The following is a 27262-nucleotide window of genomic DNA, read 5'->3' as shown; positions in this document are numbered from 1 at the left end:
TGCATTTATCTTGTGCTTTTGGTGATGGATATGAATATGTTTGGTTGAATGATATGTAGGGATATCTATCACATGTTTATTTTGATCTTGCCATGCCTGTGTTTCTGCCATGATTTGTTTGTTGTCTTGGATGTAATGAGATAGGAACATGCTAGGGTTTATGATAATATGATGCCATGATAGATGTATGTTAGGGTTTTGGGAAAATTTATGCCATGTTGATTGTTATATGTATGTTAATGTGTATGCGAGTATAGAATGCAATGTTGAATATGCCTTTAATGAGATTAAGACGTAAGACACAATGAGTGGAAGTCGACCCGCGGGTCGAGTGGTTTTTGGGTGTCTAACACCTTCCCAAAATCATACCTAAACTCCAAATCCAATACTCTGGTAGTAAGATCAGTTCTTCCATGTAAGGGCACTATGTAAATGGTTCCTAGACCTAATCTAGGTGAAGACTCCATCTTTTCTCTGCCCCGACCCACTTAGCCGAGGAGTACTCCTTTTCTTAGGAGAAAACTGTTGCGCCCATAAAGATTCCCTTGCACACCAAGGAGGGTGAGATGAGCCACAACCATACCAAGGAACATAGGCCAAAGTTGGCAGCCGCAGGAAGACCCCCAAGGAGAAAAGGGGGGAGGTGTGTTGGAGAAGCATCTATCACCTCTGAATTAAATGCCTTGCACTAATCAGGATAGTCGCATTAATGGAGGAAGTGATGTCTGAACAGTGTCTGGAAAACCTGTAACTCACCTAGCACATCCTCCAAAGGAGAGGATGGGACAAGTATCAAATAAACAACCACCACCCTACAGCTAGAAGGCCAGGATTAAGAGCATACTACTATAAAAGAAAGGTAAAATCCTACTAGATAGGGAGGACAAAAAAAAATATAGAGAGAGAGAGAGAGAACTTACTCATACTTGTGTGATTACTAGCTCTGTAACACATTCCTTGGTCAACCGAGGGGGCATTAATACTAGACTCTTCCTTTGCATAATCCTTCTGCCTTCTGCTCAACTTTTTTATCTCTATGCTAGGCCCACTTTCCCCATTTTAGACAATAGGGCCAGGAATCCACAAGCTAGTCTGCCTTTCCCATCTCTAAACAATTAATTGTAGTGAGCTTGTCCCTAAGGCCTCGTTTAGGAGTAGGGAATAAAATGGAATGGAAAGGAATGAAAATAATCATTTTAGGATATTCTTCCATTTCCTTGTTTGGGAGTTTTAATGGAGTGAATGGAAAGTTCATTCCCTTGTTTGGGAGTTTAAGTGGGAAGAAATGGAATGTGTAGGAGGGAATACTCATTCCTCTCTATTCCCTTAAAACCTCAAATTTTCATTCTCCCCAAAATTTGGAGGAATGAGAGGGAATGAAATTAGATTTAATGATTTTTTTACTAAAACTCCCAAAATACCCCTATATATTCAACTCTTTATTTTAAAATATGGATCTAATAATAATATTGTCATAAAATGATTCCATTCCATTCCATTCCCTCCATATTGCTCCCAAACAAGATTACTTACATTCCATTCATTTTCATTCATTTATTTTAAAACATCCAATCAAGGTCACTTAATTCCATTTCATTCTTTTCCATTCTTTTTCCTCACTTAAATGCATTCCATTCTATTCAATTTCTTTCCATTCCCTTATGAACTCCCAAACGAAGCCTAAGACCCAATCTTCTAGCCTTTGGATCCTTGGGAACCATTTCTTGCCCTCCACACCACTAAATGCAAGTTATGCCTATTCGATTATTTCTCATTCTTAAAAATAAAAGAAGGATTTGGTTAATGGGTACCCTTAGACTGTTTTAAGAAAGTTTTAATATCAATTTTATAAAAAATATAAAAACTGTTAAAAATCAATTACTTTTTTTCCCATAAAAAGTTTATAAAAGTATTTCATAAAACAATATTTTTAGGGTATCTGTTAACATTTTTCTTAAAATAATTGTCTTCTAAAAATAAAAATAATAATAAAATAATAGATGTAGCTTTGTCTTAGAGGTTGTGATATTTTTCAATTAACTCTTCTCAATTATTTATGTTTTTTTTTTCTATAAATTTTGGTACAATTGCTTTTTTATTCTTGCTCCTAAAGTTGTGAATAATTAAAAAATAGAGTTCGAATTTGGTTTAAAACTCATATTTTACACAATCTAATAAGAGATTGTCACATTAATATTTTACTTAAAATTTAATATATCTTACTACACCAACATCTCAATAAAACTCCCAATTTGATTAGATTTATATATGAGTATTAGAATTAATTGGGTGTGGTTGTACTTATTCTTAAATATGTGATAAGATGATGCGGTATGTTGGAATTGTAAAAGTAAAATATGAGTTTTACACTACATCCTTATAGAATTTAATCTCTAAAAAATAATGACAATTTTCTTAATTAATTAAAAAAATTAAAGAAATAATATTTTTTCAATTGTTTCTTAGAAATATAATTTTTTATTCCTAAAAATAGAGAAGAATCGAAACCGTACATAGAATAAAACAGTTAAGAATCTTAAAAAAAATAATAATGATATTGTTTTTTTTTTTTTTTTTTTTGAGAATTAATAATGTTGTTCTCAGTTCTCAGTTCGAAAGTCCAGATGCACCCTCACTTCACTTGTGAGTTGTGAATAATAAGGTGGAAAGATATACTTATCAAAAAAAAAAAAAAAAAAAAAAAAGGAGGAAAGATATCCGACAGAAGCCAAAGTTCAGCGCGTGGTGACTACGGAATCGATTTGTTTTAAGGAATTGACTTTTTCAGCACGTGTCTAATGCGTGAAGACCCATCTAATGCCACACAGTTGAGCAGTGCCACTGAAAAGAAACTGTATACAGTGACCCCCAACTGCCAAGATGGACGAAGAAGGTTCATTCTTCAACAAGCTTCTACTATTTAAAGAACAAGTCCATTTTTACTCTATTTTATACCATTCTCCTATTAATTAATTAATATATTCAATTATGTAACATCAAAATCCCATTTATTACTTTTCAACGCTTAGGGATAAGAGATGGGCAACGTGTTGTGATATTTATGAGATTTTCGGTTTAAATTTTGAGGTCACTCTCATGAACTTTTACCCTATAGAGCTATAATAATTTGGTACATGTATATTCTTAAAAGAATAGTAAGTTACTCTCAAAGAGATGGTATGAAAAAATATTCTTCTCAAACTTTGAGCGCCCTTCACTCACTCCAAACCATCCTTTCCTTGCAAAGATCTCTTTAAAAAAAAAAAAAAAAATTACACATAATTACAATAAAAAATGGTAGAGATATATTTTTTTTTTCAAACGAATTGAATGCTTATTGTAAGAGTGATATTACTAATGGCCCCAGATAAAAAGCATATTACTCAATTACAATTATACTCAAATAATAAAATTATGATTAATAATAATTTAGAAAATTACAGAACAATACACAGATTACTCTCATTAGTCATTACAGACAATCTTTGTAACACGACACAAGACAAAATCGCCGTATTAATAGTGCTAAAACCGGCTAACTCTTACCAATTAAATATTAACACTCCGTACATTGACCAATACACTATCAAAAATATCAAGGTTACTTTCGGAAATCCGACAAAAAATGGGCTTTCAGTTCATTACCGTCCCCGAAATAAACCAATGAAATTATGCCACATAACTACTGTTGGATATATCTCTAGTACCATATTACCAAACTATCCCTCCCATTTACTAAATATCTCCCGACAACACGTGCTTCCTTTTTTTTTTTTTTTTTTTTTAAGAAGATGAAATTATTATACTAAGAACGAATCGACGTCAAACTCGCCGAACTCTTCCTCTTCCTGGACCAATTGCTTTCTAGACAACATGAAATCCGTCAAATTTAACGGCCCGTCAATACCAAACCCGAAAGCATCGACGTCCCCGAAACCAAAGTCATCGAACTCTAATTTCACCTCCTCGACCAAGGGCTTTTTTGACAAAACAAGATTCGTCAAATTTAACGGCACGTCAAAATCTAACCCGAAAACATCGACGTCTCCGATCCCGAGGTCATCGGACGGCGACGATTCCTCGTAACGGAGAACTGAGATGGGAGATGAGGAAGCCACTTCAGACGAGGCAGGAGAATCGATCTCCTTGCAATTGACACTGTCCACGTCAACAGACGTCTCCGTCATAACGGAGTTAGGGAAATTGGTAACGGCGTTAGGACCCTTGAGCTTAACCGCAGCTTTATCGTACTCAGAAGCAGCTTCCTCCGCCGTATCGAAGGTACCAAGCCAGACCCGTTTTCTCCGAGTCGGGTCTCGGATCTCAGCGGCCCATCGACCCCACGGTCTTTGCCGGACGCCTCTGAACTTTTTCCGGCGAGTTACGGCGGCGGATTCCGTCGATCTAGCCGGTCTCTTCTTGCGTACTTCTTGCTTTGGCAACTGTGAGCTCGAGGGAAGCGATGGGAGCTCGAAGCTGATCTCTCTGACGAGCCGTTTGATTCTCCGTACTGGTCTCCGTTCTGGCTCGTCGTCGCTGGAAGAGTCTGTGGCGTAGGGGTCGGTGTGTATGATCCTCACGAGTTTGGAAGTCATGGCTTTTGGGTCAGGGACGAGCTTGCTTGTGGTCACTTTGTGCTCTGAGTATTTCACTCTGTGGGGTTGCACGGTGGATGAGAATCGAGGATCATCGAAACTTATCATGGTACTTGTTGTTGTTGTAGAGAAAAAGCAGCGAAGGTAGAAAAAGCATATAGTTGGGACAAAGAAGAAATAGAGTGAGAAAAAAGAAGTGAAGGCAAAGAGGAAGATTCTTTTATTCTATATAAATTCCTCTTGGAAGCGAAATTGAAAAAGAAAAAGAGAAAAGACAGTGGTACTGATTGTATATATGGAGTGAGAAATCTTTTTGTAGATATCCCAGCAAGAAAAGGAGATGACTTTGAAATCATGTACTTGAAATACACAGAGATGGATGGACAAAAAGATTTTTAGCAGAGAGAGAGAGAGAAGAACCAATAGGCAATTATTAAGACGACCCCAAAAAGTTAATTAGGATATTGGGCTTTTGGCGGGAAAGAGAGGCCCTTGCAGGCCGTGACTAATGGGGGAGAGAGAGAAAGAGAGTGAGAGAGTGAGAAGGAAGAAGAAAACGAGAAGAAAGGTGTGTGGGTGAAGTGTATATATAGTACACGGGGACTGGGAGTGGAATTTTCAACCTTTTTTCGTGGGTGGGGGTGTGAGTGTGAGCTGGGCTATGAGTCATGGGCCATTAGCAGGAGAAATGGAAATTTTGGGGAAGCTGATTCCAGCTGCCAGTTACATAGACGTGTCAGAAGCCTTCTTTCTCACTTGTCTATTCTATCAACAACAACACCACTAGGCTAGGCTAGTACTACTTCCCCAAGCTAGACACTAATAATCTTTTTTTTTCCTTCCTAATAATCGTTTCTAATTGCCTCAAAAGAAAAATAGCTATTGGACCAAAAGAGGGAAGAAAAAAAAAGTTAAAGAAAAAGAAAGAACAGTATTAGAAAAAAAGAAGTAAACGTTTTTCTGGAAACAAATTTTGGATTTAAAATATGTGTTTTTGGCAACAAAAGTAGTTGAGATTCTTGAGAAAAGGTAGTCCTAATTTCGGCGGGTGTTTGATTTTCTTTTTTTTCCCAGTTTGAACGGCTACGCATTTTGTACAGTACGAGAAGGGGCTTTTTTTTGCCTTTTTTCAATCAACATGTTCCCTAATTTCCGTTTGTGCGGACTGAGTTAGTAGAGTTTAGTAATGACTTTTCTAATTCATCATAAAAAATAAATAAAGTAATGACTTTTCTAAACCTTATGTCTTTTTATTGAAAGAATTTTGATTAATTAAGCCGCCAATGTGCGCTAAGATTTTCTAATTAACAAGTCTAATGAATTGTGGAAATCTTGGATTTGAAAGGAATTATTGTTGTGAATAATTCTATATAAGTTTTAACAACGTATGAAAATCAAAAGAATAAGAAGGCACAAGTTCGTATTATTGACATGATGGTTATTATATAAATACAAGTTCTTATAAGGTAAATAGTAAAGATTAAGTTTTAAGTTCTCAAGGAAAAGTTTTATACACATATGCATAGATTAATTGTAATAAAATTTTTATCTCCAACTAAAAAAAAGTAAAACACTTTTTTTTTTTCTTTTTTTTTTTTTCTGATATACAAACAGTGAAACACATAATTTGATTATTATATTGGTCAAGTTGAAGCTAATAATGAGTGGATTAAGGTGATGATATACAGTAAACATGAAATTTTATAGTTTGTAATAATAAGTAAGAATCATGTTAATAAGTGTTTTTAGAGTAATGATTAATAATTTATTTTAAAAAAATTTTGATATTATTTTTATAGAAAAAAAAAACTATTAAAATATTAATTATTTTTTTCTTTTTTAGTAAAAATTTTTTTTAAATAAATAGTTAATTATTACCGGTTAGCATCTCCCAATAATTAATAACACATTTCCGTCAAAACCGACCAAGCAATTTGTAAATAAGTAGAGTAGAAAACGTGAATGGACTTTTTCTTCTGGTCTGACCGGAACTGACACGTTGGACGACTTGGAATTCACTTTGTTTTTTTTTTTTTTTTTTTTTTTTTTTTTTTTTTCACCAACATGTAGCTTTACTACTACTTGTCTCAAAAAGCATGCTGATACATACAGCCATGCCCTGTCCACGTCAACATGCTTGGGAGTTGTGAATTGTTGTGAGGCTCGCAGCCGCGCACCACCTTCGCTTCTTGTGCCCAATCGATTGCTACACATTACACAATTTGACCCAAGTTTCTCAACTACTACCGGACCTTCCAATTCCTTTTCTTTTTGTATTATTATAGTGTTCCAAATTCCAATTCCAATTCCAATTCCAATGTTTTTACTTCAATCCGCGAGCCTAAATTTGACTCATGCAATTTCAAATTCACAAAAACGTAATTAAATTCTTGTGGTTATTTTTATTTATTTTTTGTTTTCATTATATATACGCTCAGATCAATAAATTATCAATCAATAATTTTAAGATCAATTAACATACCTTCATATTTTCAAATATCAACAACAAAAACATTCAAAATTCAAATATTTATTCTATTTATGATTTACCAACATATAAAATCAATAAATTACAGAAGAGGAGCTTACATCATAATCTAATACTTAGAACAATTTTATGTATTATTCATAGTTATTATTGGAATCTATTTCTCTTCTCTACCATCTACCTATTTCACCAAATGAAGAAGGCTACTCCCCTAAACCACTCTTCCAAAAAGTTAAGGTTTTAATGTTACACCATTGCTTACACTTTTTGTTTTGTTTTTCATCCCTTTTGAGTTATATGAGCTGTACAATCTGTTGAGAAAAAATGCACTAGGCTACTAGCCGTTGCTTATTAGACTATTAGTACAAAAAATTAACAATTCTTTAGTCAATATACCACCAATGGTCAACATAACTCAGAATATTTAAGACGGTTTGGTATGTAATTCCAAACAACAGTTTTCAATGTTTAAACATTAAAAATTATGGTTTAAAAAAAAAAATAATATGTTTAGTAAGAGTTTTTTTTAGGAGTGTTAGAGTTACGTTACTCATTTTAAGATGTTTAAACATTGAATTTAAAAAACTCTTCTTACCCATTTTTAGATTTCAAGTAACGTTGCTCAATGTCACTTTTGTAAATATTTTGAAAAACATGGGGTCCACTTGATTAGACAACACATAGAACTTCCTTGTTCAGTTCCAACTAGGGGGCCCACTTGTCAGCTTTAAAAAAAAAAAACATACATACTAAACACACAATTATGTTTTTTCACAGATTGAAACATGTTATTTGAAATATAACACCTAACACATTTTTTGCTTTATAAATATTGTAAATACATATTTTCACAACACTTTTTAATTCACAGTTTTCACATCATTTTAAACAACACTAGAAATCTCCAACCAAACGGGTCCTAAGACCACAATCCTTTTGTATCAAAACTTATTAATTTAATCACAACTTTGATATATAAAAAAAATAGTAGATATAGGTAAACCTGTAAAAATAACAAGTAACTAATCACAATTTATCACTTAAAATAATTGTGAATGAAAAATTTTATGATCTTAAAATAAAATATCAAATAAATCTACAATCACGCACATTACCACAACCGTCCTACGCGACATATAGGTTGACACCCTTTTACATGGACCTGCAAATCTGCAATGGCTTAGCAGCAAAGAATCCATACAAAAATATGTGGTTGTAGAATTATTTGTGTCTATCTCTTTTCTTCGGTGAAGACTTCATGGTCCTCGTAGCTTGACATAGTAATTTCCTTCTGACACCCGTGATTAATGTGATCCGAGAAAATTAAGAAGACGGCAGAAAAAAACAAAAATGTATAAAAAAAAGAAAAAGAAAAAAGAAACCGAGGAAGTGAGGAACATTACAAAATGAAAGGGGTCTACATCGTACAGGGTTATAAATAATGAAGCCATTCAAAGATTGATAATAATAAATAAATAAATAAAGATTGATAAAAAAAGAAGTTGGTTGGTTTTGGCTTGAAGGGTACGCAAAGGTAATGACCGCCAACAATCAGCATGTGGGTAATCATTATTCATTCATTCATGCATTAAAAGAGTCGGAGACTGTGACTGTGACCCCCTCATCGCTTCTCTACCAAGCGATAACACTTTAAATTCTTTGCCCCACGTTCATATAAGGTTTTTACTAATGTGTGTTCTTAAGACACGTATTAATTTTTATTTTTGAAAATTTTTTTTTCGAGAATTGAAAAAATAATGACAGTTTTTTCAATTTTTAAGAAAATATTTTCAAAAATAAAAAGTTTAATGTGTGCCCTTCATATAATAACCAGTTCTACTTCTAAAAAAAAAAAAAAATATATATATATATATATAATAACCAGTTCTTTTTTTGCTAACTCAGCATATAATTATAGTGAATTCTCCAACAGTTCTAGTCCTCTCTTTTACTACATCAGGACCCCAAAGCAAATATATATATATATATACACATAAATTGGCATCAAATTAATTTACAATTTTTTTTTTTTTTAGTTTATGGGGTTAAAAGTGATACTCCCTCCGAGGAGGATAATAATGTTAATACGTGTTCAAACCTTTTCTATTATTATTATAGAGTTTCAATCTACAATGTCATGATTGCCTTCTTTATTATCAAACTAAAACAGCAATCAGTTTTTAGAATAATCTTATAATTTTTACAAATTTTATTACATCATCTTTCAACATGTTAGGGGTGTTTAGTATATGTGTTTGAAAACATGTGTTTTGTTATTTGAAAACATGTATGAAAATACACATGAGTGAAAAAGTGTGAAAATACGTGTAATGTTGTTTAAAAACTGAAAACATGTGTTTAAACATGTTTATCAAACAGCTTCTTAATTTTTTAAACACAAAACAATAGAGTATTTCAACATTTTTCTTTTGTAAATATATTATCAATGTGATGTGAGTCATGTGACATTAATCACATCAATTTATAAGTCATTTAAAAGCAAAATTGATAATTTCTAAAGTTCTTTTCTTTTATTTAAGGACAAACTTTTGATATACTCCTTAGTTACAACATATTTGATTTTTTACTTAAATTCAAACGCATTATTGTATTAACCAATTAAGAACAAAAAATGTTATTTTTTATAAGGACAATTAAAATTAAATAACCATATATAAGTTTTATGATTTTACTCTTCCCAAGAATACTAGAATTTTATAGGAGGAATGAAAGATTGAATTAAAATGGTTTATATTATTTCTCCCATAAGGGTAGTTAAGTAATGCCCACTTATTGCCTAGTGTTCAAAGTTCAAAGTTCAAAATCATCATAATGAGGGAGAGTTAAAAAAATAAAATAAAAAACTAGATAAAGAGGCCATCCAGAAACTTCAAAAAGATCGTGAGCCAGAAGCCTCAAGGAAAATTAATTAGTGGATGATGTCGTTTTCCAATATTGATATTTGAAGCCTGCCCAACATTTAATAATAAATGGTACTGCTGAGATTCCATGTTATATGCAACTGTTGCAGCAGAGATATATATAACATGCTTACTGATATTCATCAAAAAAAAAAACATGCTTACTGATATAACAGTGACCTATCACAAATTTGGGGATTGCTTAAATTAAAACCTACCTTAGTTGGACCGTCTCCATCACATTACCGTTCTCTTAATTGGTAATCACATGCGCAGAATATTCAGGTCCCATGTCAATGCGCATGACTTTTACATTTACTTTGTGATCTTCATTTTTTTTTTTCTCTAATTATAAATGAAATTCACATCTGAGTATTTAGAAAAGTGTCCGCAATTCTGCTTTACAATTATTTAGCAAAAGTAAAAGTATCCACTCCTTGCTTCTAAAATAAAGGGTCATGCATTAAGAAAGCAAAGCCAACTTTGAATTTACTATCACATTTTTTATTCTTCTTCCACAACATTACTTTTTGGTACCATTTTGAGCTTAGACATTATATACAATTTGTTAGAAATACAGGGTTGACAAATTGAAATTAGTTGATTTAAATAAGTCATTGTATCCTTTGAATGAAGAAAAACATATTAATTAAGCTCGAGCTTGTTTAAAACGAAAAATTACATATAATCCAACTTGATAATGAACATGAACTTGAGTTATGCTAAGATTAAACTCATATCTTGAACTTTAAACAAAATTAAACAAACACAATCTTGTAGTTCAGCTTAGTGTCGCAACAGAAACACTGCAAAAACCTATGGCATAGTGGAAATTGATAAACTTCCTCAACAGTTACAATGGTCTACACAAAAATCTTGCACAACTTAAGCTAAATTAAAAATCAAAAACAAAAACAGAGCGATAAACTTACTCAACGGTTATAACGGTCTACAAAAAACTCTTGCACAACTTAAGCTAAATAAATAAAAGAAAAACAGAAACAAAAACAAAGAAAGCGCCACTATAACCGTGCAGTATTTTAAATAGAAATAAACACTGTTTCAACTTTCAACAGAATTTAACACTTAGATACAATGTCTGAACCAAGCATAGCAGTATTCATGCCGGATTCAGACCCTAATACAAAGCAAGAATTGAAACTTGGAGGAATTGTACCCGTAAAACATTATTTCTTAATCAATCAAATGAGTTGTAGATCAACAAGCAAATCATTCACTTTGACAACAACATGATAACATTACATTACAGTTACCCAATCTCCAATGTCTTCAAATAAATATTCACAAGATGACAACAGAGTTCCTTGCCAAATATTGAGTTCTCGGTGAAAGAAGAATAAGGAGATTTCATTCTCAATATTTCCATTCTTTTACCTGAAGGGAGATGAGAGAACCATGGATTCAAAGCTGCTTTTAGATGCTGGGGGGTTTTCATCTGCCATCATCCCATGGCATACTTCTGCGTCCAGCTGCGAGCAGTGGCTTCATACTTGGCCCTGTCGGTCTTGTACATGTGAGCAATTTCAGGGACAAGTGGATCATCAGGGTTGGGATCAGTCAAAAGGGAGCATATGGACAGCAGCACCTAAATACAGGAAGTATGAAAGACTCAATGAAAAAATATTTTATTAATGACTGAAAACTCAGAAGTATAAATCAAAAGTTTATACAATACTGCAAGCGGATTTAAAAATGCATAAATGTTGAAGTTATGATAATTCAAGTATAAATGGCCCATCACTAGAGCTATAATCTTTCAGGTCAAACTCTAGATGGTTCATAATTCAAGTAACAATGGCTCATTACTAGAGTTCACCCCCCCCCCCCCCCCCCACCCCCTGCGGGCCCAACCAAAAATAATTGTTGCTTTATTTTTTTTGGTGGTGGAGGGGGAGGGGGGCACAGTGTGGTGTGGATTTCATTGAAGGCTTATGGGGGAATGTTAGGGAGATAACGCATTGGGAAGACTCCAATTGAGGCCTTTACATAACATATTGAGACAACAATTAATCCAAAAACTAAAACCGAAGAGTTTAGGCCCAATTATGCTCCATTTATTCCCCAAATTCTTTAATTTCTCTTCCATGTGGGACTTCCACTCAAACATATACACCCACAATCCCCCTCGTGTGAGTCATCACTTCTCTATGAGCTTCAAGATCTCTTTATTGGCCACAAACTCCTCAGCTTTTTACATAACCAGGTTTTTAATAAATGAAATAAAGAGGGGAGAAAAAGAGGGGGGGGGGGGGGGGTGGGGTTTGTTAGCTTATATAACTTTGTACAACCTCCATGGAAACAAGTATCAACTCTGCACACTCATCCATGGGAACCTTGCACATCCCTGTCCATGAGAACCATGTGTTGCACCATTCTTCTTTTGATCTAGCACCCATTGACAATACTACTTTGTTGGGCCTTCTAAAGATCATTTGTGCGGGCTTGCTTTGCGATGCACACTTATAGCTCTAAGTATGGACATGTCCCTACTCCAATTGCGAAAGGAACCGCTATCATCCACTTCTATGACCTTGCGACCTTGCTATACACTACCAAAAAGCTCTAATACCACCTTTTTTTTTGGTGATAAATAACGAATATTCATTAATCAATATACCCCGGTACACTAGATGTGTACATGGATAGGAGTACATCAAGCTCATAAATTACAATGATCAAGCAAATCTAAAAGATTAGAACATGAAAAAGAATTAAAAACAGAACTCCAATCAAGCAAAAGAGTGGAGGAGGAAATATTTAATCTTGAAAATTGACCGTTCCTTTCCATCAAAGCATTTACTGTTCCTTTCTCGCCATATACACATAAAACACAATTTGGGACAGCCCTCCACAAGTCTATGTTACGATGTCTACCAAAAGAGCCTTGCCAAGCTGTAAATAAATCCATAATACTTTGTGGCATAACCCACACCAAAAAGGGCCCACACCATAGACATAGCTCAAAAGCAATGGGTCAATGAAGAAGAAGATGATTTACTAATTCCCCACTCCTTTTACACATATAACACCAAGCCATGACAGGGACACTCTTATTCCATAATCTATCAAGAGTCAAAATCTTACCTAAAGCGGCAGTCCATGAGAAGAAAGCAACTCTAGGAGGGATCTTTGAGTGCCACATAGGTTTCCAAGGAAAAAGAGCGTCAGGGGTCGAGAAGAGGGATAAGTAGTATTCACTAACCTTAAAACCCTTATTCTTTGTTGACTTCCAACAAATTTTGTCATGCCCCTCACCAGTAAGAGGCATAGAATGAATAAGGTCCCAAAAAGAATCTAAATGTTCCAACTCCCAATCTTGGGGCTCTCTATAGAATTGAAGATCCCAGTGAAGCCTCTGATTAGGAAAAGACATCTCTAATACCACTTGTTAAGAAGATAACACTTAAGGGTGATTCCAATTGAAGACTTAATACAACATATTGGGATACTGCTTAACCCAAAAGGTTAGACCTATGAGTTTGGACTCAATTATGTTATATTAGTATCTCAAGTTTTTTACTTTTTCTTTATATGGACTTCATCACACATGTATACTCAACATGCAACTAAATAAATGAAAGTTTGACTTTCTAACTTAAGGGTACTAATTTGTCATTAAGTAATTCTAGCACCTTCCAATGGCATGGCCAATTCTTTTCACAAATGTCCCTTCAAATTTCTTTTTTCATGTGAGAAGTGAGAGGGAAAAAAGGCCTTTGATAAAACCCAGATGTGTGACCCTATATGCAAGAATATGCTTCAAGTGGTCCACCATTTGAGCTACCCATGTGGTATGAGGAACCACCAAACTCTTCAAAATTCAATTTCCTGATCTTCAACCATCACTAAGGAGATGGTCTGCATTTTGACTCACAACAAGACTGCTTAAGCCTCAGCAAACACAAGCTTGTCAGTAGTTTGAGGAGCTTTATTAGAATCATCTAGATATTCAATTCCCATACCAACATAACAAGAACATTCATATACTGAGAAAAGGCACAGCTTCATTCAAGCAAACAGACACAAGCTCAAATCCAAACCCAACCTAGTTAATAATGTGACCATCAATTCACTAATGTACTAAAAAAAAGTACTTATATATTAAAATAATTACTAAAAAACAGCAGCCTTTTGTTTTATGACCACAAAAAAAAAAAAAAAAGACAGCAGCCTTGTAAACATGTGAAACAATTGATGACATGGAAAAAAAAATGCCTTTCATTATCATAACTTTATTACAAGGTGTGAATAGTAATTATCCCAACAGATATTTGTTTAATTTCCAATATTGATGTGGTAATCTGGAAGCTAATGCAACATGAATCTAGTAGCCGTGAAATTGATCAAAATTAAAAAGTGTATTGCAAAATGATATCAAGTTGTTATTCCATCAAACAACTTATAATCATGCATAACAGCATAAAATCAGACCAATTATGAGGTAATGAAAATATAAACTATAAAAAGAGGGAAACAGTTCAAAAAAACCTTTGAAATGGTTAGTGCTGGGCTCCACTGTTCTTTAAGAATATCCAGACATATGCTTCCATTGCTATTAATGTTTGGGTGGAATACCTTAGTCCTGAATGCAACCTGAAGTAAATAACAAGGTTAGTATTCTCAATTTCTATTATACCAAACACAAGATAACCACAAAAAAAATTCAAGACAAGGCAATATTAAACTACCACCAAGGCAGCACCACTTAATAATAAAAATAGGCTACTATAATTGAAGTGTGAACCATTAGAATATAAGCTTCACGTAAAATTTGCATACAAATTCAATAACAAGTTTTGTTTAGAGAAGCATCACAATATGCACTTCACATCAACAAATCTCCATGTCACTTTGTAGAATTTATGAAATACAGACCCTAAGGGCACGTTTGGTTCACTGTAGTGCTGATTACAATGTAATAAGAATAAGTATTACAAGGAATGAAGAAAATTGTGATGGGCTTTGACCCCCTTCCATCGTAATTGGGTCAGTGGGCTCTGGGTAAGGGCGCATTGGATGACCCACATGGGTACCCTCCTGGGCTGAGCCCACCACAAAAAAATTGTAAACCCGTGACCCACTAGACACGTGCTCCCTCTGCTCCATCTGACCTTTTGAGACCCAAATAGAACTCCTCAGTCCCCCTTTATTCCACGTTACACTCCTTTTTCCCTCCTCATTCACTTCTACAGTCAACCTTTTTCCTGCCCAGTCAGAATTCCCCAGTTCACGATATTTGCTATTACCGTGTTCAAACCCATTTAATTTGAAAAGCAACGAAGATCTTCTATTATTTCCTACCAGAATTGTCTTTCCAAAGTTAAACTCCTCAGTACTGCGCTGAGAACCCCCAACTCTACCTCCTAGAGTCATCGGACCTGGTAAGCTCACCGGCGCTTTGCTCAACATTCTTTGTTTAATAACTGGGTTTTGCTTCTTTGACTGGTTTTTGCCCCTGACCTACACCTGATGCCCACGCACCGTATTGCCAAAAGATTTAAAGGGTTGAACCCTTGAGTTATCCTTACAAAGCTGAGCCACAAATTTCGACTGCCCAATCCCACCATTCACATAGTTTTTAGGTTCCAATAACTTCCTTAACTCTAACCCAAAAACCCTCCATCCATTCTTTGCTCTGCCTACTGGAATAATATTGGACCTCCTAGACCCACCAACTTTAAATTCAGTCAATAGTAGGAACAAGCCAAAAGAATTGGAGCACCGTTGGAGGGGGTAAGCTAAATCACCTTCCCTAAAAGAATAAAAATACTTAGGACTGATCCCAACGACAATCTGTTCTAAACTCTTCATCAGCCATTGTGCCACATTCTTACCCATGAAGACCGACTTCATGAAGAACCTACTCCGCTCAAAAATCCTTAAAGAAAAATACCGTCCTCCTTCCTCTACCACCAGTTGAAAAAGTTTGGATTCTATAAAAAAACTACGAACACCACCCATAATGTTCTTGAGAGAGGTATCAGCTAAATATTTTCCTTAGACATGCCTCAAATATCTCTGAAATATCAATTCAGAGGAAAGTTTTGTTTATACATCCATCATAGCTATGTATATATTTAATATATGTATATAATGTTATTGTTGAATGCCCAAAATTAATATCTCCATGGTGAGAATCAAAGTTGAAAAGGTAAACGACAAAGCTATAGAAGCAAACTTATCACCAAAGAATGACTCTTTTGAAATACTACTTACAGAATTACAGCAAAGTAAACTAGAGAGAAAAGAGAATGAAAAGGGAGGAGAGAGAGAGAGTACATGAAGAGCAAAGAGAGAAACAAGGAGAGGGAGTGTATGGGAAAAGCATTGCGTCAGTACTTTTGGGAATTTTGGGGTTTTTATTTTTTATGGTCATTACTAGGTAAAAGAATAGCAATTACGACCTATTTGGTAAGGAATAGTTATTCAGCATTTTATAGAATTAAGTATTCCAAATGAATAGCCATTACTTGTAACAAAAACACAACAAAACAACCGAACGGTTATACACCTATGGAATAGCTATTGCATTATGATGTCTATTACAGTGTACCAAACAATGTTGGTAAAAGCGAGGGGAGCACTTAAGCGCAAAGGTCTCTCAGAGCCTAGGCGCAAAGCACAAGCACGAGCCTGATTGAAGTGAAACGCACATTTTTAAAAAATAATTTAAAATTTTAAAAATTATTATTAATGAGAAATGCAACAATCAAATGATCAAATTGTCATATAAATTGATATAAAACTTTTTATATAATTCATATAACACTTAGATATGCCCTACTTTTGCAATTTTAACACAAAAATTGCAAGTCAAGTCATTTTATTTTTTTGGATAAGCTAGATATCAATACTTCCATGTAATATCCTTTATTAAATCTCCTATATCTATAATGCCCTATGACTAATTAGTAATATTAGTTAATAATTTAATCACTTAATGACTATAACTCTGGAAGATTAGTTTGCTATGTTCAAAATCAACCACTAAAGTAACTAAACAATTACCACATACATTATATCATACTTTTTTTTTTCATGAATGAGCTAAGAATATGAGGACATTGCAACATGGTAATTGGTACCAAGGAGCTAGGGGGGTTACTGTTTCAAGGAGAAAAAATAAAAATAGAGAAAAATCTGGGAGGTTGTGGGTTGGGTTTTAGGACAAGTTATACTCAAAATATATATATTTTTTTTGATAAGTAATTTACACTAAAAATATACAAAATCAATGGTTTATATCAATAATGTCAAGATCCTGTAGCTTTAATTCAGTTTTGGTTCTTTTTTTTTTTTTTTTTTTTTTTTTTAAAAACATAAAAAAGCTCCAAAAAGCGCACTTCGAGCTTTTTGAAAAAGCACAAAAAAGCGCACCTAAAGCGTGCTTCTTTGAATGAGCTTAGCTTTTGAGGCAAAAAGCGCTAGAGCCTTGGGGCTTCGAGCTTTGAGCTTAAGCGCGCTTTTAACAACACTGGTACCAAACGTACCCTAATCACAACAATCACGCAAAACCCCAATCGTTAACTTTGATGTGAAGACTTGAATATCTTACGCTTACTTAAAAAAAAAGCTAACAATATAAGTTTAAAAAACACCATATATTTCTTACGCTTAAGATTTCTAATTCTTTCAATTTGTCTTACAAAGAGACAATGCCTATGTACCTTTAGATAGACATGTATCAAATACACAAGTGGAAACATGATTTGACCACTAAGCACAAGACGGAAGATGCATTTAACGAGGAAAACTAATTACCAATATATACTGCTCAAACATTAGCAAAAGTTTAATTATCTCCAAACTTTATGCTTATTGAAATTGCTTATGATTAGTAAGATACCCAAATTTTGTTTTTAAAATAATGATTAAGTTCAGCAGCTAAATAGCAATTTTCAAAACCACAGATTTTCAAGAGGAAGTAATAGCAGATCTTTGATAAAACACAATGTAAATGAGAGCCCGAAAAAAAGATGCACAAAATTTTGAGGAACAAGGCTACAAAGCGTATAAACATGATAGGTAAGTCTCGGATGATACGGACGTGTTACAAGATCGACAAAACCTCTAATGGGGAGCATCCCTATAATAGATATGCATTAAAAGACAAGGACTCATACATTATACTTGCTAACAAATCAAATATGAAACTGATATTTTGTGATCTGTTTTGTGGATTTATAACGTGTTAAGAAGCATCCTCTTTATTGTTTTACAAATATAATAGCACCTTAAGTGGAACTCAGCTTCTCTCATATTTATTAGTTTCCACTTTCCACCCAGAGTATCATGTCATTAACAACATTCCACTGAACACAGATCTTTCATGTTATTCTTCAAGTCAGAAAACTATGTCATCTGTCTCCCTTCTAACAATCCCCTTTCCCTCTCTTGGTTAGGGCATTTGGTTCAACCTTTTGATCCCCATTTTCTGGACCCTGAATCCAGTGTTGATGCTTATCACCAGTCAGCAAGAGATTTCTACAGCAGTTCTCCATTTACTCTCTCCCATTAATGTTCCACCACATATGGATACATTGTATATATGGTAAAAATGCCACTAATTTCCCAAGCACTAATGTCAGGTTAGATTTCATTTACCCCCAATAATCCTAACTCTGTTGCACCTGAAGACACATGAATCAAAATAATACTCATAAACCACTATGGTGAATACCAAATTTTGATCAAACCCAAAAATTCTACAACAACCCAAACTACATTTGATAAGGATTTAGATTATTCACTTTCCCATCATCTTCATGCTATAAACTTCAATGGTATTGATCTATAAACCCAGCAAAACTAATACACAGCTACAAGATAATGATTTCCACCAACAACAACATACAAAAGAATCAAATCTCTCAAGCGAAATGAACCTCGAGGTTCAGTTTCACTGCAGGAAGCCAATTTATTATGTACCAAAGCTTCTAAACAACAACAACTTTAAGTAATTATTCAATGTGAAGGGAACATAATTGTACTCCAATAACCACTTGATACGCATTAAATTTCAAAGCTAGCCACGCCCCTATTTCCGTATATTGCAAGCAATTGAAAATAGTACTGTACAAAGAGGACGACCCCTATTGCCGTATATTGCAAGCAATTGAAAATAGTACTGTACAAAGAGGACCATTAAATGCAATAAACAAGGACGAATAAATAATAATGATAAAAAAACTACCTTTGGAGGCTTGAATGGATAATCAGGAGGAAAATGAATAGAAACTAGAAATACACCTCCAGCATAAGGACTATCAGCAGGTCCCATGATGGTGGCTTGCCAATGGAACATGTCCTCAGCCACAGGTCCTACAGTACAGTAACACACAAATACACAACACCCTCTTTCAGTTTACTAATCATATCAAAATTCAAGCATATGGGTCACACATATTATGAGCTAAGATACTTCAAAACCAACAAATCAAAAGTTACCAGCGCTGCAAGAGGTAGGTGGGTCTTTCTGTAAATCCTTGAGCTCCTTCAAGATCCGTTTCGAAGCCATAACTTTTTTGTTTTTCTAAGACTCAAAAACAAACCTTGAAACCAACAAGAAACAAAACAATCAGATAGAGTTTTCATGAAAACAAAAACAAAAACAGTAACAGATATTCAGAGAAAATTCAGCAAAGTTTTGATTTTGATGATCGAAACAAACACCCAGTTAGATCTGCTTACCTGAAAGGGAACCACAACAAGTAAATGGAATCAAGATTCAGAAGGGTGCGATTGTGATTTTTTACTATTACTATTATAGAGTCACGGAAAGAGAGAGAGAGAGAGAGAGAGAGAGAGAAAAAGAGGTGAGTCTAGAATTTTCTGTCTTTTAAAAATGTAGTAAAGCATTTAGCGTGGAATCAACGTCCTTGTTTTTTCCAAATTTTTTATTGCTCAACAAAGAGAGATAAGGGAAAATTCTTTCTTTGTCGGAACAATGATTTTTATCTGATTTTGGTTCCTTTTTGTTTTGTGTTTTTTTGCAATATCGTCCTTGTCATTTTTTGCTTTTTTTCTTAATGCTTCACCTTATCTCTTTCCCTTTCATTTATGTCCGTGCATGTGGTATCATATATTCGTATGGGGTCCATGTTCATTTATATTCTTTGCTGCTTGACTGCTTCTTCTTCCATTATTAGCCACTAATCAATTAAGAATTAATAACTTACCATAATAGATGGTTGTTCTTTGGTCATTAAACATCAATTAATAAAAGACCAAGTAGCATTACTTTTTATCATAGTTTAATAAGATAGCCATCCATAATATTTTTCATCATATTTTGCATGTTAGATTTGGTCATAAAAAGACTAGGCAGCATTACTTTTTATGATAGTTTAATAAGATAGCCATCCATAACAGTTTTCATCATATTTTGCATATTAGATTTGGTCATAAAATAATGCTGGTTTTGAGTCTGGATTGTTTAGCTCTGTGGCCTACACAACACAATGTTCACCAGCCAAAATGGGTCCACAAGAAAGTCACAGGAAAGTTCCCTGATTGAAGATCATTAATTAATTAATTCACAATGTTTAAAAATAAAATATTACAACAAATCATGAATTGAAAAACCCAAACTAAAATGAGAGTAAGAACTCAATGACTAAGAAAAATGGCACAACTGGAAAGATTCACACTGTACCAAGTCATACATGCAAGAAAGGTTTTAATAACACTTGGGGGGAAAACCTCACTAGGCATGTACAAAAATGTTCAATTCTGCATTAGATGAACTCTTCACAATTGTAACTTGAAACTTGGCAAGCATACACCAACAATGGTTTTAGGCAATCATGGAGTCTGCACATTTGAGTCCTTGGATTTGTTCTCTTCAGAAGATGGCCGGTTCTCTGAGTCTGATTGCCGGATTTCTTCAATCATTCTAACAACTTCATCCATGGTAGGTCTCAAGTCTGGCACCTTTGCCACACAGGACATGGCAATTTGCAACATCTGCACCATTTCTTCTTCAATGTTTTGGTACCTCATCAACTCAACATCAAAAACCTCGGCTGTCCATTCCTCCCTAACAACAGACTGGACCCATCTTGGGAGATCAACCAAATCATCACGTCCCGGTGATTGGAGAGGAGCTTTTCCAGTCAGCATCTCAAGGAGGAGGACGCCGAAGCTGTACACATCTGATTTATGAGTGTGCTTACGGGTTTCAATCACCTCGGGAGCACGATAACCTGCACTCCGTGAAGGAGTGGCAGGAACATTCATAAGAGGGGTTAGGCCAAAATCGGAAATGGATCCTTCAAGATCCTGGTTGAGGAGGACATTTGAGGACTTGATATTTCCATGAGTGAATTTCGGACCACCCATGGAATGGATGTGGGCAATTCCTCTTGCAGTTCCAAGGGAGATCTTTACTCTGGTGTCCCAGTCCAATGGAGTCCTTCCAGCTGCCCTGTTTCCTGTTATACAATTGAAATTGAGTGCAAAGTGACAAGTGAATTAGTTAGCTGATAGAGCAGGACTCCACATCATGGGGAGTTAGATTATAGATAGATAGATATAAGATTATCCAAAAGGAGTTAATTCACAGATTAATAGGGGTGTATCTCATCTGTCACCTAGAATATAAATTTTACAGTAATCTTTTTGTTAGAAATAAGAAGAATTTACTCACAAAGAAAATGAAAACTTTTTACACCATGGGAGTTCTTGTTCTAATCCAAGTAAAAAGCTGGTCCATATTAATATTACCATTGGACTCAATTAACAGAAATTCCAATAACATCATCTTCTATGATGTACCTCACACAACAAAAATCATCTCCAACCAGCAGGCTGGAAAGACTTCGCCAGGGAAAGTGTATGTTAGTATGTACCATTTGTCTTCAGCAATTTATCACCCAAAAAAAACAGAATTCATCAAAGCTCTTTTAGAAGAGTGGTCCTTGATACTTACTAGTCCTGGATGGATGAAGGTTTAATAACCACTATGCCACAAAAATTTCACTCAACTGTTAACAGAGCCATAAGGCACATGCAAGTAAATATGTAACTGCAAGAAGGGGCAGGGGCGGCTTGATGCATTTGGGGGCGTAAGGCAAAAATTGATCATCTTATTTAGATGCAAAATTACTACTAATTAACATGAACTACATAGAATTTTTTTTTAAAAAAAATTTTAAGACAAAAAAAATTTGACAAAATTTTTCATACTTGTTGATGTGGTAGATTGATAGTGGTAAGTAAAACGGTGGTGTTAGCAGTAGATTTAGATGAAAACTAGTAAAAGTTTGCTAATTAAACTCTTATTATTATTCTTTTTTTTTTTAGAAGTGCAACATTCACAATATTTTTTACAACAAATCCTAGATTTTAAACTACTTTTTGTTTTTTATTTGAAAATATCACTATAATTATTTTTTTGCCATCAACAATAGGCTGTAACAACTTGTTACTTAGCATTAGTTGTAAAAGTGTTGTGAAAAATATTGTGGACGACGTTGCATTTTTCTTTATTTTTTTATTTGTTTTTCATCTAATAAAAAAATTATTTTATTTATTGATTATAAATAATCCTATTGGTTAAAATTTAGGGGCCTTTTTTTTACTTGGGGCCTTAGGCGGTTGCATTTTTTGCTCCACCATAGAGCCGGCCCTGAGAAGGGGTTCCCTTACAGATTGAATAAATATAACAATGCCAATTAAATGCAACATAATCGATTAGTAATTACTACATGCCACTAGAGAACCTTGTAATTATCACTTCGAGACCTTACAAAAACCTCATATTTAAATGTGTTTTTGACCAGCTACACCATGAATTCATTTATCTTACACCAAGTGTGGAAAAATTCATGATAATCATCTCTCACAATGTATTTTTTTAAAGTAAATTTATCACTCATAATACTTTTTTTTTATAAACCTATTAATCATAATACTTCTTTCTCCTTTTAGTGCTACTTTCATGTTTCCAATGGCAGTGGTAACAAAAGAGAAGTACTACAATGATCTCAAAACAATATAGAGGATTACAATGATCCAAAACTGAATGAAATAAAGAGAGGAAATCACATACCATGCAATAGTGTAGATAAGCTGCCACCAGTGACATAGTCATAGACAAGGAGCTTCTCATCTTTTGAATAATAATAAGCTCGGAGCGGCAGAACATTTGGGTGGTGTGCAACCCTACCCACAATTTCCATCTGCTGTTCAAAGTCCCTTTTTCCAACCACCACTTCCTTCAACCTTTTCACCACCACTGTTGTTGCCTCCTCCAAAACTGCCTTATATGCTGTGCCATAACTACCCTTTCCCAACACTTCAGCTGAAGCCCTCAACAGATCCTCAAGATCAAAGTTATAAGAACAACCTTCAAAGAAAACAAGCTTGTTTTTCTCAGGTTCCTGCACCCCACTCCCAAATTCCTCTTTAGGCTTCTCACTCCTCCCTCCACTTGAAGCTTTTCCTTTCGATACGCCAGTGCCTTCACTATCTTTCTTCTTTAGACAGCAAAAAATAATAACTAGAGCTAACAATGACAGCAGCACAAACCCTCCGACTGCAATTGCAATTATAGCTCCCAGGGACAGTTTCTTTTTGGAGCTTTTATTTGAAGGACCCAATGGTGAGGGTGGATTGAAGGTAGGAGATGGAGAAGGTGGTGGGGTAAAGCAAGCTTTTAGAGGTGGTCCACATAAGAGAGAGTTTCCCACAAAGGTTGAATTAGAGTACTTTTGAAGTGGTAATGGAATGGAGCCATTAAGATGATTGTAGCTTAAATTCAAACGTTTGAGCCTAGGGAGATCAATTGCAGGTATGGGTCCAGAAAGGGTGTTGTTTTGAAGGCTCAATCCTGTAAGTTGAGTCAAATTTTTTATTGTTTGTGGAATGTTACCAGAAAAGGAATTGAATGATAGATCCAACACAATGAGCTGAGCGGAAAAGGAGGTAGGAATCTCACCAGAGAAATTATTACGTTGGAGGTATAGGTACTGGAGTGAAGGAAGGGAGGTAATATCAGAAGAAAGATTACCACTGAGAAGGTTAGATCGAAGGCTGAGAGTCTTAAGGGCATCAAGCTTACTTAGGGTGTTTGGTGGGATGCTGCCCACAAGTCCAACCCCAGGGAGCCGGAGCTTAAGCACACGGGTGCGATCTGGTGTGCAAGAGACACCTACCCAAGTGCAGACTGGGGTAGCAAGGTTCCAGTTGAGCTTACGTCGATGGGGAACAGCAGCAAAGTTAAGAAGTGCTTGCCTATCTGAGTTCAGGTCAGAAATAGCCGGGGGTAGAAGAGTGATTATGATAAAGAGGGAGGTAAGTGCAGAAGTATGGCAGAACCTCATGGGGAGTTGTTTGACAAAGGGACTGTAGCAATGAAAATGTAACCTTTGGAGGCCTTGATAATTTCCTGGTTTAGTACAAAGACCACATAACAAGATTAACAAGCCAACCAGCAACAAGAGCAAGAAAACCCGTTCTCACCCAGACATGAATTGTTTGCAAATACTATTACAAAGTTCATAATTAAATAAGTAAACCAACAAACATATCTCCTGCATTTGTGGCAGTGGCCACAATGCAGTAACCAAAAAGGAAACAGATAAATAGAAGTATGGACAAGAAACAATAAAGTGCAACTTCTAGTAAAGATTTAATTCTACTCTGTTTTTGTTTGACAAATGCAAGTTTTCATGAACAGTAGAAGAAAAAAAAGAAGAAAATCTCTCTTCCATTTCATCAAACTCATGAAAGTATGGTTCACTGTAATACAGCAATATACATTCAGAAAGCAAAGAGAATCCAATACCTCGTGTATTTCTCCAATGATGCATGCTTAGATAACACAGAAATGCATATCTATATGCTAAGGGACTTGATCTAGCTCACATGTGTACCCAAATTGTCTATGTGAAAATGAAAATAATGACTTGTATTTTAAAGGGGGTTACTTAAACGACCTTTGGGAGCTCTGGAATCTTGAAACATCTACTCTCAACTTTCCCATTAGAAAAGTTAAGCCGTTTTTTTAATCTTTCTTTCTATACCCGCACCTAAATGAAATTTTACAGGCAATTGCAAAAAGTAATCTAAACCCAAAAGCAGAAGGGGAAAAAACTTTTCCTATTTACAAGTTCATTTTTTTTTGTCTCTCTTTGAAAAATAATATTCCAATTTGCCATTATATGCATACCAAACAGAAAAAGATCCTTATCAGTAGTAAAAAAGGCAATAAGGCACACAATGTATGTGCTTGTCCAATGTAGAGCACTAAAACCAAATTAAAATTCTAACCAAACTTAAAATTAAAAAAAAAAAAAAAAAAAAAAAAAGACCCAAAGAATTAAGGGAAAAAAAAATTGAGAGACTCAGTCAGAGGAATAAAGAAAATATTTCTCATTTAATTTTTACCTTAAAAAGGAAAGTACTCATTATTGTTAGCTGGAGTTGTTCAACAAACTCAGGTCCATTTAAAGTAAACTATTGTCTTAAACAAAAACCAACCTAATTAGCAACATAACACGAAATTGAGACAGAATTTTTTTGGAAGAACATTGACTAAAATCAACAACGTGGGCATTGAAGTTTTAGCAAAAGCTCTCGTTACAAAATTGAAAAAAACTGCAATAAAATGTGAGGAATTCACAACCATTGTCGAAAACTGCAATGACCCAGATCTACAATAGGCTTTATCAATACGCAAATGCATGACCCATTAACAAAAATGGGCTCCAAAGTCTAAGCAACAACAAAAAAAGGGACATACCTGAAGAAAACATGAGAGAACAGGAGCTTTAGCTAGCTATTTTTCATACAGTAAAGTGTTGACAGCTAAGCTCCCGTGAGAGACACGGTAATGGGTCAGAATCACAGCATAATTTGGGTGGCCAAATCCAACGGCATTTGCGGAGAGAGTCTTGAGTCTATGAACTATGAAGTAGCTGAGCTCTAGTTTCAGATCCAGTTAGCTGAAACTAGCTCATGGCTTCAGCAACAAACAAAGCCACTAACTCTCTCATAGAAAACTTCATAATTGGTTGAACATTTTCAAGCAGCAGTTGAAACAGAAGTAAAAGTGGTTGAACAACATACAAATTTTCTTTCTTTCTTTCTTTCTTTCTCTGTATATTTTTAAATTGAAATAGTAATAGTTTTTGTTTGGAGAGAATGAAAATAAAAAGGAAGGAAATGGGAAAAACTAAAAGAGAAGAAAGAGTAAAGAAGAATAAAAAGAAAAAGAAAAAGAGAGTGCGTGAGAGCACTGTCTTTTTGTTTGGCAGTGTTCGGTGTCGGAAAGAGAGAGAGAGAGAGAGAGTCTGACGAAACAGACTACTCCAAGTTTAGTTTAAGAGAGACTTTTTTTGAGTGAGCAACAAAAAAACACCCATATTTATGTTTTGAATCTGATTGATTAGTATAGAAGAAGAGTGTCTAAAATGCTGCCTCAATGCAAGGTACTACTACTTCTATATGAATCCTACAAAGTACTAACCACACACAAACAAAAGCCAAATTTGTTGCGCTTGGGTCCTTTTCATTTTGCCCTCCACGGCTCCACCTATTTAATTTTCCGTCTTTTTATTTCTCTCATTATTACTTTTTTTTTTTTTTTTTTACCACACCAACTTTGGACTAATGCTTTGTACTAATTTTTTTTGGGACCTTAGGACTTATTATATATCTTGGTGATTTTGTACACAACAAATTGTACCATAAATCCACCTTCCTTCTCCATTTTCTTTCTTTGTTTTTTTTTTTTTTCAGTTCAAGACTACCCTACATATTGTGTGAAATTGTAATACATCATCCATGGTCTTTGAGCCCCATCCCTCTCCCATTTGTGTTTGTTTCTCCAGAAAAAAAAAATGATATATATATATATATATATATATCACATTGTTTAAGAGAGTAACTTGTCCACCCATTCTTTAAAAGTTATATATAATGAATTTTGAACGAAGTTTGTGGTGTATATTTATGTTAGAATTTTATTCTCTTTTTTACGTGGGTTTATTTACAAAAGTAAAATTCATAGTCTTAAATATACAATTTTTTACATTTTTCCCAACAACTATGAAGTGTCCTTTAATAAATGTTAATAATCAATTGATAATCAATAGTGTGTAGGTTGAAGTAAAAATTAATACAAAATTGTGGTCTTGATTGTCAAAAAATTATTCAAAAGGTTGTGTATATAACATTAGCGGTTACATGATGTCAAAAAAAAAAAAACATGAGCGGTTACATCATACATGACA

The 27262-nt window shown here is 34.5% G+C and overlaps 3 protein-coding genes across 4 annotated transcripts; all 3 read right to left on the bottom strand.

The window, feature by feature from the left end:
* Positions 1–3393: 3393 nt before the first annotated feature.
* Positions 3394–5163, bottom strand: LOC126726891 (pathogenesis-related genes transcriptional activator PTI6-like). The gene has a single exon (XM_050432305.1). The coding sequence runs from the start codon at positions 4701–4703 to the stop codon at positions 3801–3803; it is 903 nt and encodes a 300-aa protein (XP_050288262.1). The 5' UTR covers positions 4704–5163; the 3' UTR covers positions 3394–3800.
* Positions 5164–11022: 5859 nt separating this feature from the next.
* On the bottom strand, positions 11023–19965 carry LOC126726883 (ubiquitin-conjugating enzyme E2-17 kDa-like). Its single transcript, XM_050432293.1, has 5 exons — positions 19716–19965; positions 19473–19576; positions 19219–19346; positions 14514–14618; positions 11023–11610 (listed from the first exon to the last, which is right to left on the bottom strand). The coding sequence occupies exons 2-5, from the start codon at positions 19540–19542 to the stop codon at positions 11467–11469; spliced, it is 447 nt and encodes a 148-aa protein (XP_050288250.1). The 5' UTR covers positions 19543–19576; positions 19716–19965; the 3' UTR covers positions 11023–11466.
* A 553-nt stretch (positions 19966–20518) lies between these two features.
* LOC126726868 (probable inactive receptor kinase At5g58300) lies at positions 20519–26419 on the bottom strand. Of its 2 annotated transcripts, none has more exons than XM_050432281.1 (3): positions 25771–26419; positions 23077–24414; positions 20519–21457 (listed from the first exon to the last, which is right to left on the bottom strand). In XM_050432281.1, the coding sequence occupies exons 1-3, from the start codon at positions 25781–25783 to the stop codon at positions 20829–20831; spliced, it is 1980 nt and encodes a 659-aa protein (XP_050288238.1). In that variant the 5' UTR covers positions 25784–26419; the 3' UTR covers positions 20519–20828. The 2 variants fall into 2 exon arrangements, with proteins under 2 accessions (XP_050288238.1, XP_050288235.1); XM_050432278.1 differs by lacking the exon at positions 25771–26419 and adding an exon at positions 24814–25145.
* Positions 26420–27262: the final 843 nt, after the last annotated feature.

The sequence above is a fragment of the Quercus robur genome, chromosome 1 (assembly GCF_932294415.1).
Source record: "Quercus robur chromosome 1, dhQueRobu3.1, whole genome shotgun sequence".
NCBI classification, from domain to species: Eukaryota; Viridiplantae; Streptophyta; class Magnoliopsida; order Fagales; family Fagaceae; genus Quercus; species Quercus robur.
This window is presented reverse-complemented; position numbering and strand designations above follow the sequence as displayed.